Raw genomic sequence first — 14,694 nt, forward strand, 5'->3', positions numbered from 1 at the left:
TTGGGGAGAGTTATGGGCTTCATATCTCCCTGTCTCTTTTTTCCCTCTTTCTCTCTCTTTCTCTGTCTCTGTCTCTGTCTCTCTCTCATCTCTCTTTCTCCCTCTCTTTTCCTCTCTCTTTCATCTCTCTTTCTTCTTCTCTCTCTCATCTCTTTTTCTCCCTCTCTCATCTCTCTTTCTCCCTCTCTTTTCCTCTCTCTCTCTCTCCTTCTCTTTCCCCTCTCTCAACTCTCCTTCTCTTTCTCATCTCTCTTTCTTCCTCTCTCTTTCTCATCTCTTTCTCCCTCTCTTTCCCTCTCTCCCTCTTTCTCCTTCTCTTTCTCCCTCTCTCATCTCTCTCCTTCTCTTTCTCATCTCTCTTTCTTCCTCTCTCTTTCTCATCTCTTTCTCCCTCTCTTTCCCTCTCTCTCTCTTTCTCCTTCTCTTTCCCCCTCTCTCATCTCTCTCTCTCTCTCATCTCTCTTTCTCCCTCTCTCATCTCTCTCCTTCTCTCTTTCATCTCTCTTTCTCCCTCTCTTCCCCTCCTCTCTTCCAGCCACGCAGTCACTGATATAAGATGCCGCCTTTCTGCCAGCCCTCGGCAATTCCCACTGCCCATGTCCACCCCGGCGCCACGAGTTGCATCTCAGGCTTTCCAGAGACCGGATCGTCTCGAGAGGCTAAGCTGGACCAGCCGCTCGCTTCCACCGCGATGGGCTTCATCATCTCCCCCCAGCATTGCATGGCTCCTCCCTCCCCGATCCTCGGTCTCCCCAAGCGGATCCCATGCGACGGGCTTCCCAGGACCGGGCGCCGCGCTCATCACCTGTACTCCTCCCAAGCACCCGCGCTCTGCTGCCATTGGACCAACTGCCTACCTATGCCCTCGAGGCACAAAAGGCGTTGCTAAGTGCTGTGAGATTCCCCCCTCCCTCTGTGGCTTTTTTTTTTTTTAAAGCCTTTCCACCCGTTAGGCGTCCTTGTTCTTCGGAGGTGAATCTTGACTCACTTTGCAACGTGCGGATCGGGCTGTTCTTTCCTCTGCTGCTAAGCTCATCTCTGCTCCTCGTCCCTCCTCCTCCTCCTCCTCCTCCTCCTCCTCCCGCTCCTTTCGCACTGATGACTTGAAAGCTGGAACTCTCCCGGTTTCGCGGGGTGGGGAGGTGAGATGCCTCTTCTTCCCGGTCATGCCGCGGGTGGTGGTGGCCATCCAAGAGCAAGAAGGTGGAGCCGTCCTTTGCCCGTCGGGTGAACCATGGCTCAGATCGAGAGGAGAAAAGAGAAGGCTTAAAAAGAGAGAGAGGGAGAGTGGAAGAGCGCTCAAGAAGATGAGTTTCCCCAAGGAAGACGGGGTGAGCGGCTTGTGCCACAAAGCTCTGCAGATCATCTCCGAGCTGTGCTTGGGAGGCCAAGTGGAACTGGAGAAATGTTCGGGCATTTTTCCTCTGGAGACCTCCAACCAAGGTATTAGCCGCACAGGTAGAGTAAGCAGCTCCTTCGCTCGTCCCGGCTTCTTCTTCTTCTTCTTCCTCCTTGGTGCTTGCTCGCGTCTCCTCTCGTCCGCCTTCTGGGCGAGCGCTGCGCGGTTTGCTGACAAAAGGCAGGGGGACTCGCAGAGAGAGGCGTGGGGGGAAGAGAGCGAGAGCGAGCCAGGTTTCCTCCACTAATGGCATCGGGGTTGTGTGGGCGTTGGGAAAGTTGAAGTTTTCCCCCCTCTTTCCTGCCTTTTCTTCTCCCTGGAGAGGAAAAGGCAAAAAGGCGAAGCGCCTCTTTTTTTTTTTTTTTTTCCGGCTGGACTTGGATCGCGGGCAGGGACCGGGAAATCCCGGAGTCAGCCTGAAGCGTGTTGGCCGGCGAGAGGTCTTCACTTTCCAAGTCGGAAACTCTAACGATCGCGGGGAGAAACAAAGGGGAAAGACTTGATGCGGACGTTATGCTCCGGGTTTTTTTTACCCTGGACTAGTTAGTCCATTTCTACTGTCTTTTGGCCCTCTTGGAAGCACGCTTTATGTGCCCAGAAACATTGTTTAGGGATACTTTGGGCGAATTCCTGCTTGGGCATGGCGTTGGACTAGATGACCTACAAGGTCCCTTCCAACTCTGTTACTCTGTTATCTGTTATCAAACCGAGTAAGAAACGATAAACCTTGGCTTGTCTTTCTCCGCGGTGCTAACAATCGCTCAGCCGCCAGACAGTAAGCCTTGAGCAAGGTAGCAACATAGGTTAAACCTGCGTCTTCTACCTTACGTTTTTCCGTTTTTCTCCGGCTCTGCCTCTTGCTAACCCACTCTAAAAAGAATCACTGCTGCGAGTTTGTGTGTTTACAGTCCGACATATTTTTGTGGTAATCTCTCCCCCTTAGTTTCAAATAAGTGAGGATCAAAGCGTTTTATTGCAAAAGAGGAGACACTGCTTTTAAATTAAACTTCTGCTGTTGCATTTTGTTGTTGTTGTTGTTGTTGTTGTTGTTGTTGTTGTTGTTGTTGTTGTTGTTGTTGAAAGCTGTATAAGATCATTCCAACTAGGTTAGAGAGACATGAATATATAGGAATGGGAATGTTCCTATGCATTTAGTCTCTCTGCCCTTTTCATCCAGAGATCCTCCAAGCAGGGCTGTCCAAACTTAGGTGCAAGGCAACAGGTGGCAGGAATCAGTAGAATGCTTCAGAGGTGTTATTGGAAGAAAAATGTTTTGTGGGATAGGGAGGAGAGAGGAGGGAGAAAGAAAGAAAGAGAGAGAGAGAGAGAGAGAGAGAGAGAGAGAGAGAGAGAGAGAGAGAGCGCATTGGTCTGTGCAGATAGGATTTGTGTGTCCTTGCCCTCCTCTCAAAAGAAGGAGGGGGTATTTTCTTTTGTTTCCCATTGCATCTCATAAGGTCAGAATAATAGCATTGATTAATCAGGCAGCAATCTATCTTGTCCAGTATTTTGCTTCCAGCAGTGGCCAGCCAGATGCCTCCCCAATCTTGAGCAGGGAGGGCATAGATCTGAGGCAGGACACATGCTTTGCACGTAGAATGTTCCAGTTCCGGTAGCTTGCTTTTTTAAAAGCTAGGAAAGGGCCTGTCTCTGTTTGTTGCTAATTGGAATACATTAAAGTGAGCTATAGGTAGTTTTGGGGTAGGAGGGGAGCATACGAGCTAAATCTGGAACCAGATAAGACAGAGATGTTATAGCTAAAGGGTCAACTGCTCTAGGTGGATTTCCATTCATAGATAAGTTTGTATTTCCTCTGAAAGTTACCATATGCTTTATGGAGTTCTTAGGAACTCTATTCAGGCATTATCAGGGATTGTGTCTTACTTACGTGTATATGAAAGTGAGTGGACCTCTCTTCAGATTTGCTATTCAGTGTCGCCACACTGTTGGACATGCATGCCGAGGATGTAACATTGCCCAGATTAGAGATTTAATTTTATAACTCTTCCCAGTTTCAAATAGTCACACATTCCGGTGAATACTCATAATGAATAAACGGGGACAGCTCAGAACACTTTGGTCAAGTTAAACTCTTCCAATGATGTAGACTTACTTTAAACTTCTTTCGCTGGTTGTCTATTTTCTAGAGCAGTGCTTCTCAACCTTGGAAATTCTAAGATGTGTGGACTCCAAGAAGTGCAGTTTTGGAAATTGAAGCCCACACATCTGAGAGTTACTAAAGTTGAGGCACACTGTTTTAGAGAAATCAAGACTTTTTTCATGGCAAGAATTTTGGAAGTGATTTGCTATTGTCTTCTTCCTAGGGTTCACACAGCTTACCTAAAGCTCACAATCTCTCAGTTTCTAGCATGGTGCCTTAAATCTCTACAGCAAGCAGGATCTCAATAAAAGAAGACTAGAAAACTGAAAATCCTTTATGTTGAGCTACCATGAATGAAGTGCAAAGAGCAATTGGCTAAGGTCTAGGACAGTGTTTCTCAAACTTGGCAATTCTTAAGATGTCGGCACTTCAATTCTCAGAATTCCCTAGGCAGCACTGAAGTCCACACTTCTTAGAGTTGCTAATGTTGAGAAATGCTGAACTATTGTTGCCTCTATATTGGTTGCCAATTTGTTTCCAGGCCCAGTTTAAAATTTGGATTTGCTCTTTAAAAACTGACATTTATTTATTTACTCTCAATAAATTAGGTCTTTGTTATGAGTCTGTTGATTGAAAAACAGTCAGTTTTGTGGGTATGGGAAAAAAAAGTCTGTTTTGATGGTGACTTTATGACTCTATCATTCAGTTGGGTACTATTCAATCCATGGTTTTATGCAGAAGTAATATATTTGAACATGGGTGGTAATTCAGTGATGGATTCTTCAAGAAAGAAAGTATGTTAAAACTATCCTATCCTTAATTATATAGTAACTGCTTCCAAAATTCCTATTATAACCTAAGTTCTGTCAGACTTCACTAACCATTAGTAAATTCATAATTCATCATAAGTCATTAGACAAGGAACTTAGAGAGTTCTGTAAAGCATTATGAAGTGGTATGTAAATCTAAGTTCTATTGCTATTTGATGAATCCAGTTCTAAAAAAAAAATAGGCCACAATCCTGCAGACGTTCATTTTATCTTTAGTAATATCCTCAAGTATGCTCAAAATGAAAACCTATCAATAATAGGCCAGTATGAATGAATTGATCTTAATTGGAATTTCAGGATTCAAAGAATTTGTAATTCCAACATCTCCAAGATTTAAAAAGTTTCATTCCTAGCCTAAAATAGGGAAGCATCAAAACATATGCATATCAGTGGTGGGATTCAAATATTTTTACTACCAGCTCTGTGGGCATGGCTTGGTGGGCGTGACAGGGGAATGATACTGTAAAATCTCCAGTCAGAGGTGGTATTTTCCGGTTCTCTGAACTACTCAAAATTTCTGCTACCGGTTCTCCAGAACTGGTCAGAACCTGCTGAATAGCACCTCTGATGCATATGCTCACTTTTGCATGTAGATGGAAAAAAACAGCAGGAATGATAGCTCCCTTAGAAATTATTAACCTAGATTTGATTTGGTGAATAGTTTTGAAAACAACCACCTCTGCCCATTCTTTTAATGCAGAAATGCAAAATAGTACATCTGTAAGTTATCCAAATTTGTACTAAGCCAATCAAAAAAACAAAAAGGAAAAAAAGAGCTAGTTTGGGCTAGTGGTTAAAAAACAAGCTAGAAATCAGGAGACTGTGAGTTCAAGTCCCTTCTTAGCCATGAAAGCCAGCTGGGTGACTTTGGGCAAGTCACTCTCAACCCATTCTACTTCATAGGGTTGTTGTTGTGAGGAAAATAGGAAGAAGAAAGAATGTGCTATGTTTGCCACATTGAGTTATTTGTAAAAAATAATAAAGGTGGGATATAAATCAGTGAATAAATAAATGAAGTGCCCAAACTCAATTGAAAAAGAAACACTTTAAAATATTTTTTTGGTTGCTTTTCTAAGATATTGTTCTTGGCATGGCACTGAAATATTTTTATATCGCCATGATGTAAAAATGATGTTGAGACTAGAAAGTGTGCAGAGAAGGGCAACAAAGATGATTAGGGGAGTGAAGGCTAAAACATAATGAATGGTTGCAAGGACTGGATATGTCTCGTCTAATGAAAAGAAAGACTAGGGGTGACATGATAGCTGTGTTCCAATATCTCAGAGGCTGCCACAAAGAAGAGGGAGTCAAGCTATTCTCCAAAGCACCTGAGGGCAGGACAAGCAGCAATGGATGGAAACTAATGAAAGAGAGAAGCAACCTAGAACTAAGGAGATATTTTATGACAGTTAGAACAATTAATCAGTGGAACCACTTGTCTCCAGAAGTTATGAATACTCCAACACTGGAAGTTTTTAAGAAAAGATTGGACAACCATTTGTCTGAAATGATATAGGGTTTCCTACCTGAAGAGGGGGTTGGACTAGAAGACCTCCAAGGTCCCTTCCAACTCTGTTATTTTGTTCTGTTATTCTGTTAAATATAGTCAATTGTCCCTAAAATGCAACTTTCTTTGCTGCCTGTCATCACTAGGTTTTCTGGTCCAAAAGGTTGGCATATTGGTCAACTGGCTTGCCTCCCTTTCCTCAGAGACTGAGTGATATGCATTCGTAACATTTGATGTCTTTGGGGCAAAAGTAAGAATGACCACTCACTTTCCCTATGGGATAGTATAACAACATTGTTGCATGTGGCCACTGGAAAATGAGAGGAATATAATATAATTTATCAGAAAATTTCTTCCTAAAAGGACTTCCTCCCCGGGTATGGGATTTGACAATAACTTATGTTAATTAGCAAAGGCATCAGTGGGACTTGTGGTTGGCCATGCTGAAGCTGACAGCTGAGAAGCCAAATAGCAATAGACTTATATACTGCTTTACAGTATTTTACAGCCCTCCTTAAACAGTTTACAGAGTCAGCATATTGCCTGCAACAATCTGGGTCTTCATTTTACCCACCTCGAAAGGATGAAAGGATGAGACAATCTTGGGCCTGGTGAGATTCGAACTGCCAAATTGCAGGCAGCTGGCACTCAGCAGAAGTAGCATGCAGTACCGCACTCCAGCCACTGCGCCACCATGGCTCATGAAGCCTGAAGACTTGCTGGACACTCCCAACTTCTGTCTACAGAAATTCTCAATCAACCAGCTCATGGTTGTCCCAAAGGTGCTTTTCAAAAGGCAAATGGACTTTCTTGGTTGTTGTTTTTTTCTTGAAAATATTTCACTTCTCATCCAAGAAGCTTCTTCAGAATACTTGTTGGTGTCAGACAGTCTATCATACCCTCAGCTTTCCCCTCAGGGTTCTCCATATATGAAAGTAAAATTGTGTGGAATTGCATCTGTAAGCTTCCCAGAAGGACTCCAGAATTTTCACACAGCTACAAAAATTACAGAGCAATTTGAAATCACATGATTCAACGTGCAGGTTTCTGCCTTGATTTACAAACCTGTTACTCTGTTTCAGTCAGGTAGCTAGATCAAACTTCAGTTGCTTGTATGAAAGTCTAATATGATCAAGGTAGAAACAATTTTTACTTAAAGTATCCATCTGCTGAACTACTGATCTTGACAACAACATCCTGTCAAGCTTCTGACAGCATAACTTTGGTGGCTGTCATTGTACAGAGTCAGAAGTAAAAGTTATTTTCCATCCCTCCCCTGCCCCCATTCATTATTCCCACTTCACTTCTGTAAAAATGTTATGTCCCAATCATTAATACCACAGGATAACCTACAAGTAGATCATCTTTCAGCATTTAGGATAAAATCCAGGCAATTTTCTGTCACATTTGAGGTAACATTTGAGACACACTCATGATTGTCACTGTGACTTAAAACATATTAAATTGCCTCCTACATTTTAGGAGCTATTTTGACATGAATGAGAATGTTTTCCAGGACTTTAAGCATAAGAGAGTCCTCCTCATCAGCCCTGAAATTCTGATAAGCGATTTGGAAAATGGACATTGACCAAAATTGTCTAGCTGTAGTCCAAACTGTATTCACAAAGCTTCAAGAGAAATAATATACAATCCTTCATGACTGCGCCTTGGAAAAGCCTAATAAAACTTATTCAAAACTTATTATTGTAGCAGTTACAATGGTAGATTGGGAATAAGTAACCGAGAGGTTTAAGCTGGCTTTCCACTATGGAGTTCACTGGGTGACATTGGGACATTAACCCATCTACCTCTCAAAATTTTATTCATCTGGATAAAATGAAGAAAAGGGAAGACTCCTGTCTAACTGCCTTGAGCGCCCCACAAAAAGATGAAATATAAGCACAGTTATACAAAAAGCATTCAACTAAAAGCAATCCAGATTGCAGGCTATCTCTCCATTTTCTAAAGATTAATATTCATTTAGTATGCTCCTCTTTCCTGGGAAAAAGGATGGAGGCTAATGTGTCTAATATTTGCAATCACTAGCTGTCCATGTGTCAGTAAAGTTACAGATAGAAGAATACCATTTAAGTTATAAACACACAAAAACATCCAAAAATACTATGTGAGCAAAATACAAGTATTTTGATAGGTTCGGCACAATATTTCCGCTCACCATCCTTTCCCATTAGTATATTGTAGTTGCTAAGAAACCAAAGTGTGTTACAGGTAGTCCTGTTTCAAAATCATGTCTCTCTTCTTTAAATTCATTTTATTTGGGGAGGAATCGTAGCTTAGCTTTGATGCAAACATACCTTGTTTTCCAACATTTGTTTGTTTGTGTTGAAGGATTGTTGGGCTAAAACTCTGAAGATTAATTGCAAGACTGAAATATACTTTATTACTTTTTCTGGTCCCATATGTGATCTGGCAAAATGGCTTTTTTTTTCTAGACTCTCCATGATCATCCTTGAGATTTCAAAAAATTCACAAAACCTCTCACAAATTCTGAGATTTTTAACATTATTTCATTATCATGCAGGAGACAGGCACCACTTGGAGTTATGAAGCATTGCCAATTGTTTACACAGTTAATCCTGGAATAGATAGATAACATTTATGATCTGATACAAACAAAAGGCAGCTTTATTTTGTTATTATGTGGCTTCAATTAAAATGCCACTTTACTTCTGCTTTATTGTACCTTTCAGAGTTAGAGGGGGAAAATGTTTGTGAAGTCCTTTGATAATTCTAAAGCAACACATCAACATTTATTTGTTATTATTCTTATCCTCAACGTCCCCAAACAATGGAAGATGATATGTACATAAAAGAAAGATAAAGCAATTCTCCTCCCCCAAATAATTACCTTGTAATTATAGTTATTGTTTTTGTTGTTAGTTGCAAAGTCATGTCCAACCCATCGTGACCTCATGGGCAATATTTCTCCAGGCCTTCCTGCCCACTACCATCTTCTGGAGTCCATTTAAGCTCACACCGATTGCTTCAGTGACTCCATCCAGCCACCTCCTTCTCTGCCGTCCCCTTCTTCTATTGCCCTCAATCTTTCCCAGCATTATGCTCTTCTCCAGTAAGTCCTTCCTTCTCATTAGGTGGTTAAAGTATTTGAGTTTCATCTTCAGGATCTGGTCTTCTAAAGAGCAGTCAGGGTTGATCTAGGACTGACTGGTTGGATCGCCTTGCAGTCCAAGGGACTCACAGGAGTCTTCTCCAGCACCGGTTCAAAGGCCTCAATTCTTTGGCGCTCAGCCTTACTTACAGTCCAACTTCCACAGCCATACATTGCAACTGGGAAAACCATAACCTTGACTATACACATTTTTTCTGGCAGTGGTGATGTCTCTGCTTTTTAGTATGCTGTCTAGATTTGCCATAGCTTTCCTCCCCAGGAGCAAGCGTCTTTTAATTTCTTGGCTGCAGTCCCCTTCTGCTGTGATCTTGGAGCCCAGGAAAATAAAATCTATCACTACCTCCATTTCTTCCCCATCTATTTGCCAGGAATTGAGAGAGCAGGATGCCCTGATCTTAGTTTGCTTAATGTTGAGTTTCAAGCCAACGTTTGCACTCTCCTTCTTCACCCGCATCAAGAGGCTCTATAGTTCCTCTTCACTTTCTGCCATTAGAGTGGTATCATCTGCATATCTAAGGTTGTTGATATTTCTCCCAGCAATCTTAATAGCAACTTTTGATTCATCTAGCCCTGCCTTTCTCATGATGTGCTCTGCATATAAGTTAAATAGGCAGGGTGACAGTATATAGCTTTGCAGGAGTCCTTTCCCAATTTTGAACCAATCAGTGGTTCCGTGTCCAGTTCTCACTGTTGCTTCATCACCCGCATATAGGATTCTCAAGAGACAAATAAGATGGCCTGGTACTGGCATCTCTTTAAGAACTTGCCACAATTTGTTGTGATCCACACAATCAAAGGCTCCATTGACTATGGTCAATGAAGCAGAAGTAGATGTTTTTCTGGAACTCCCTAGTAGTGTAGCCCGAAGTCCGTGCAGGTGGATTGTTGGGAAAACTGCTTGAAAGCATCCTTTGACACACACAACCGCAGCATCTTATTTCTCAAGGACTCAGCACAACCAAGGACCTCTCCATGCATTTGAGTAGACCTGCCCATTCAGAAGGCACTTCCACCAGGATTACTTCCTAAATGAAAGTCTTCTCCCAATATCAGCGCACAGAACATTTATGCCCACGTATAAAAATGGGTCACATGTCCATGTTTATTGGAGGAGAGAACTTCTCCAGGAATTGTTTAAATGAGAGTTGTTAAATGAGAGTTGTCAACCCTAACTGACAAGGTAGGGAAACTGAGCAATATATTGAATCATTGGTTGTGTTTTAGATAATTTTCTGGCTAGATTCTTTATTTGGGGGAGGAATTGTCTTAAAGTAATCTCTCTTATTCTCGCAGAGCAAGGGTCTATGTTAGTCAGCAAGCTATGGAACAGATTTGTAAAAAAAAAAAACCTCTTTTCATGAATGGGAAGACCTTTTAATCCACAAGAGTTTGATTCTGGTTTAGTTTCTTTGTATATTTATAATTTCTACTGCATTCATTAGGATCTATTGATGCTTAGGCTTCATGACCTTAGAAGATTTATAACCATCAAGATGAGAAAAGCCTAATTGTAGTTTCAGGACAAGAGAAATATAAATCTACTCTAACTGTTAAGGATGGCTTCTGACTAAACTCTATAATTATTCCAATTCAGCACACATTAATCAGGCACACTGAGAACATACATTGCCCTTTAAGTATTTTGGATGTATTAACCCTAACCACTAGAAATCTTGTCATCCATATCCTGGTTGTCCCAAAGGTGCTTTTTCAGGAGGCAACTGGACTTTCTTGGGGTTTTTTTTTCTTTTGAAGACATTTAGCTTCTCATCCAAGAAGCTTCTTCAGCTCTGACAGAATGGTGGGGAATGGAAGGATTTATATTCCTTGCAGGCAGCTGGTAATCAGCATCCTTTTAGAGGTCCTCAGGGTCACTCAGTAGTGCTCCTGGTTCCTGCAGCCTTTCATTTTTCCTCTGGAAATCCATTCCTACTCTCATACAATTCAAAGGGTGTTCATCCTAAATTGTATAGCTAAAAGTCTGTAGAAATTGCCTCTAGTTGCCTCCTGAAAAAGCACCTTTGGGCCTAACCCCTAGACCAAGGTGGCTCTGGTTTCCTGGTAAAAAGTATAATTTATTCTCTTTGCAATACTGAATGAGAGCTTCCATCGCTTTTCTAAATCCTATACAAGTCCTAGAAAGAATGACAATATCCTCTGTATACAGAGTTAGTTAAGGCTCACCATCCAGAACCACAAGACAGCATTTCAAATTTTGATGAACATCACCTAAAATAGCCTTATTAACAAGCAACCTAAAACAAAGTAAGTTAATCAGCGGTGGGATTCATTTTTTTTTACTACCAGTTCTGTGGTGTGGCTTGATGGGCATGTCTTATGGGCATGGCAGGGGAAGGATACTGTAAAATCTCCATTCCCTCCCCACCCCACTAACCTGATTTCCAGCTCCGTTCTCCTGTGCAAGGCAACCAAAGAAGACCCAGCCGATCAGCTGGGACCCGGGAGGCAGAGAAAAGATGGGGGCAGAGCCAGTCAGAGGTGGTATTTGCCGGTTCTCTGAACTACTCAAAATTTCCACTACTGGTTCTCCAGAACCGGTCAGAACCTGCTGAATACCACCTCTGAAGTAAATGTTTTCACCATTACTAGTTTGTTGATTGTATAATGAACTCTTCTACTGTCATATAAAGGAGAACAGGAGAAGGCATTATTCCACAGTGTGTTAGCATAACTATTATCAGAGCTCATCAAGTTTTGACAGCCGATGTCCACATGAGAAGGCAGTGCTCCTTCACACCAAAGTTGAGTGCATAATATTCCCCCCTTAACTCCCCCCATCCCCTTTTCTTTGTTTCCATTACTTTTTACTAGTCTTTGGCTTGCTTTTATTGTCCTCTGCTGAGCATGAAACATGATTTACTTGTTGTTAGAAAACAGTTTGTGCCATTATTGCATTATCATTCACTTTGGTATCATGTGGAGGGATGAACTGTTGTTTCCTGTTGTGTGCCAGCTGCTCTGTACTCCTGACCAATGTGCTCAGCTAGAAGGAAATGACCTGTGAAGCGAGGATACCTTTTCCCCTATAAAGCAGCGCAGGATTTATGGCCATTATTTCTTGGGTTAAGCTCTTATATAACTTTAAAAGGAGCAAGAAAGCATCTGAAGCATCTGGGACAGATTTTATCACCACTCTACTATAGGAAAGCATCGTCTATTGATTCTATACATTCTCAGCACATTAATTAAAAACAAGACTCCATGGCTGATTCTGCTTCTTGGAATCTTGGAGTCATATAATATATGTGGGTGTATGCATAATTTTGTATTTATTTATTTTGTCATGTTTATATAGTGTATATTGGAAGGGGTGACCCTTTGAGAGCTGCATGCAATGAAATTTCATTTTAAGGTATGCCAATTAGTATACATTCAAGGTGACAATAAAGTCTATCTATCTATCTATCTATCTATCTATCTATCTATCTATCTATCTATCTATCTATCTATCTATCTATCTATATCTATCATCTATATCTATCATCTATATCTATATCTATCTTCTATCTTCTATCTATAGTATCTATCTATCTATCCATCCATCCATCCATCCATTTATGTATCTATCTTCTATCTACTGTATTTATCTATCCATCCATCCATCTATCTATTATCTATCTATCTATCTATCTATCTATCTATCTATCTATCTATCTATCTATCTATCATATCTATCATATCTATCTATCTATCTATCTATCTATCTATCTATCTATCTATCTATCCATTTCTATCTATCCATCTACCTATTTCTATCTATCTATCTATCTGTCTGTCTGTCTGTCTGTCTGTCTGTCTGTCTATCAATATCTATCTATCTAAGTGCTTCATTCACTCATATTTTAGAGATGTCCATATTCCACTGACACTTACAGGTATGCCCCACTCCTCAACTTACAACAGTCACTTAGAAACCATTCAACATTTAAAAAAGATTAACAGAGTTGGAAGGGACCTTGGAGGTCTTCTTGTCCAACTCCCTGCTCAAGCAGGAGATTGTATAACATTTCAGGCAAAAGGTGGTCCAATTAACAAACCTACTTTAGGGTGAATTATGACTTGGATTTAAAGTTCCAATGCTCCCTGCATAGTCATGTGACCAAACTTCAGGTGCTTGATAACACAGCCACAATCTCTGTTTACAGCATTCCACAGTCACATGACCACATTTTATGACATTTTATGATAGTTTTGCAGAAAACTGGTGCTTCCAGTTTTGGACAAAACTCACAACATTTGCTTATTGGCTGCTGTAAAAAAGGGTAGTAAAACCAAGTCAGTCATGTGATCAACCAGTTTTATGACTATCATGACTTATGACTATGATGGGCAGGCTCCATTACAGTTGTAATTTGAGGACTACCTGTACTTATAATTCATTACATAAGTCCTCGACTTATGTGGCTAAGTGAGAAATTTGTTGAGTGAGTTTTTGCCCCATTTTACAACTTTTCTTGCCACATTTCTTAACTGAATCACTGCGGTTGTTAAATTAGTAACACAGTTGTTAAGTGAATCAGGTTTCCCCTTTGGCTTTGCTTGTGGGAAGGTTGCAAAAGGGGATCATATGACCCCGGGACATGGAAACCATCATAAACATGAGTCGCTTGTCAAGCATCTGAATGTAAATGCTGTGGTTAGCTGGCAGCAGCTGTGGACGGCTGAGGAGACCAAGGACTCAGATGAGGGGCCAGGACCATTAGGAAGCGGATTGCTGTCTTCAGAGCTTGTGGGGGCTGGCAGCAGCAATGGGGAGGTTCCCAAGGAGCCTGTGCCAAGTGCACATGCGTGCAGGGTTGCTCGCAGGAAAGAACAGCTGCAGCAGCACGGGTGACTCAGGAGTAAGGCTGCAAGGTAATGGCCCCTCCTTCAAGAAGATAAAAGCCAGCTGTGAAGAGAAGCTTCTTTGCAGGAAGCAAAGACGTTTTGAAACTCAGTCTTGTGGACATTGCAGTATGTTAAATTGGTTTTTGAAGACTCTTGTGTTGTGAAATATTTCTTATCTGTCATTCTTGGCAGTCTCGTACAGTTTTGGCAAGGTTTGTGTTTATCAAAGTTAATTAGTTTGCAGCAGCCTTTTAACTGGGGATTCGTAAGACTCATTAAAAGGTTTCTGTTCCCTTTGGTTATTGTTTGTTTTATTGGAAAAGGGTTTGAGTCAGAATAGTAAATCACGTGACCATGGGGATGCTGCAACTGCCATAAGTATGAAAAATGGTCATAAGTCACTTTTTTCGTAACTTCGAATGGTCACTAAGCGAACTGTTGTAAGTCGAGGACTACTTGTATTAGTTCTTGATGACCATTAAATGGAAGCAAAGAGGGATGTGTTCAGAGTATTGCATCGTATATTCAGTGCCATAAAAGTAAACACAGATGGCTGAGGCTTCACTTAACTTATTTATAAACATATAAAGTAAATTTTACAAACCTGTTGTAGATTTCTCCAACATGAAGCAAACTCAAACAGAAGCAGACATGTTACAGGTTCAAAGCAGAACTCTAGTTTTCAGCAAGCAAGTTAGTTTATCTTTCAATAGACAGACTAGAGCTTAACATAGCTTCAGAGCTGCAGAGCTCAATATATAGAGCCATGCCTAGCTACTTCTAGTTTCAGTTTCCGAACAGTCCTCATTGGCTGACTTAGTTGCTATGTCCATTCATTGGCTGACTTCGTTACCATGC

General features: G+C 41.3%; 1 protein-coding gene across 1 annotated transcript in view; it reads left to right on the forward strand.

Moving 5' to 3' along the window:
- Positions 1-1,166: 1,166 nt before the first annotated feature.
- The window catches only part of SYT10 (synaptotagmin 10), a 47,519-nt gene continuing 33,991 nt past the window's right edge, over positions 1,167-14,694 (forward strand). Inside the window, exon 1 of the mRNA XM_026693481.2 lies at positions 1,167-1,458. Within this exon, the coding sequence (XP_026549266.2) occupies positions 1,167-1,458 (292 nt within the window). The remainder of the gene's footprint in view (positions 1,459-14,694) is intronic.

Source organism: Notechis scutatus, chromosome 6, assembly GCF_049901735.1.
Source record: "Notechis scutatus isolate UNSWTSFEM ecotype Mainland chromosome 6, rNotScu1.2, whole genome shotgun sequence".
NCBI classification, from domain to species: Eukaryota; Metazoa; Chordata; class Lepidosauria; order Squamata; family Elapidae; genus Notechis; species Notechis scutatus.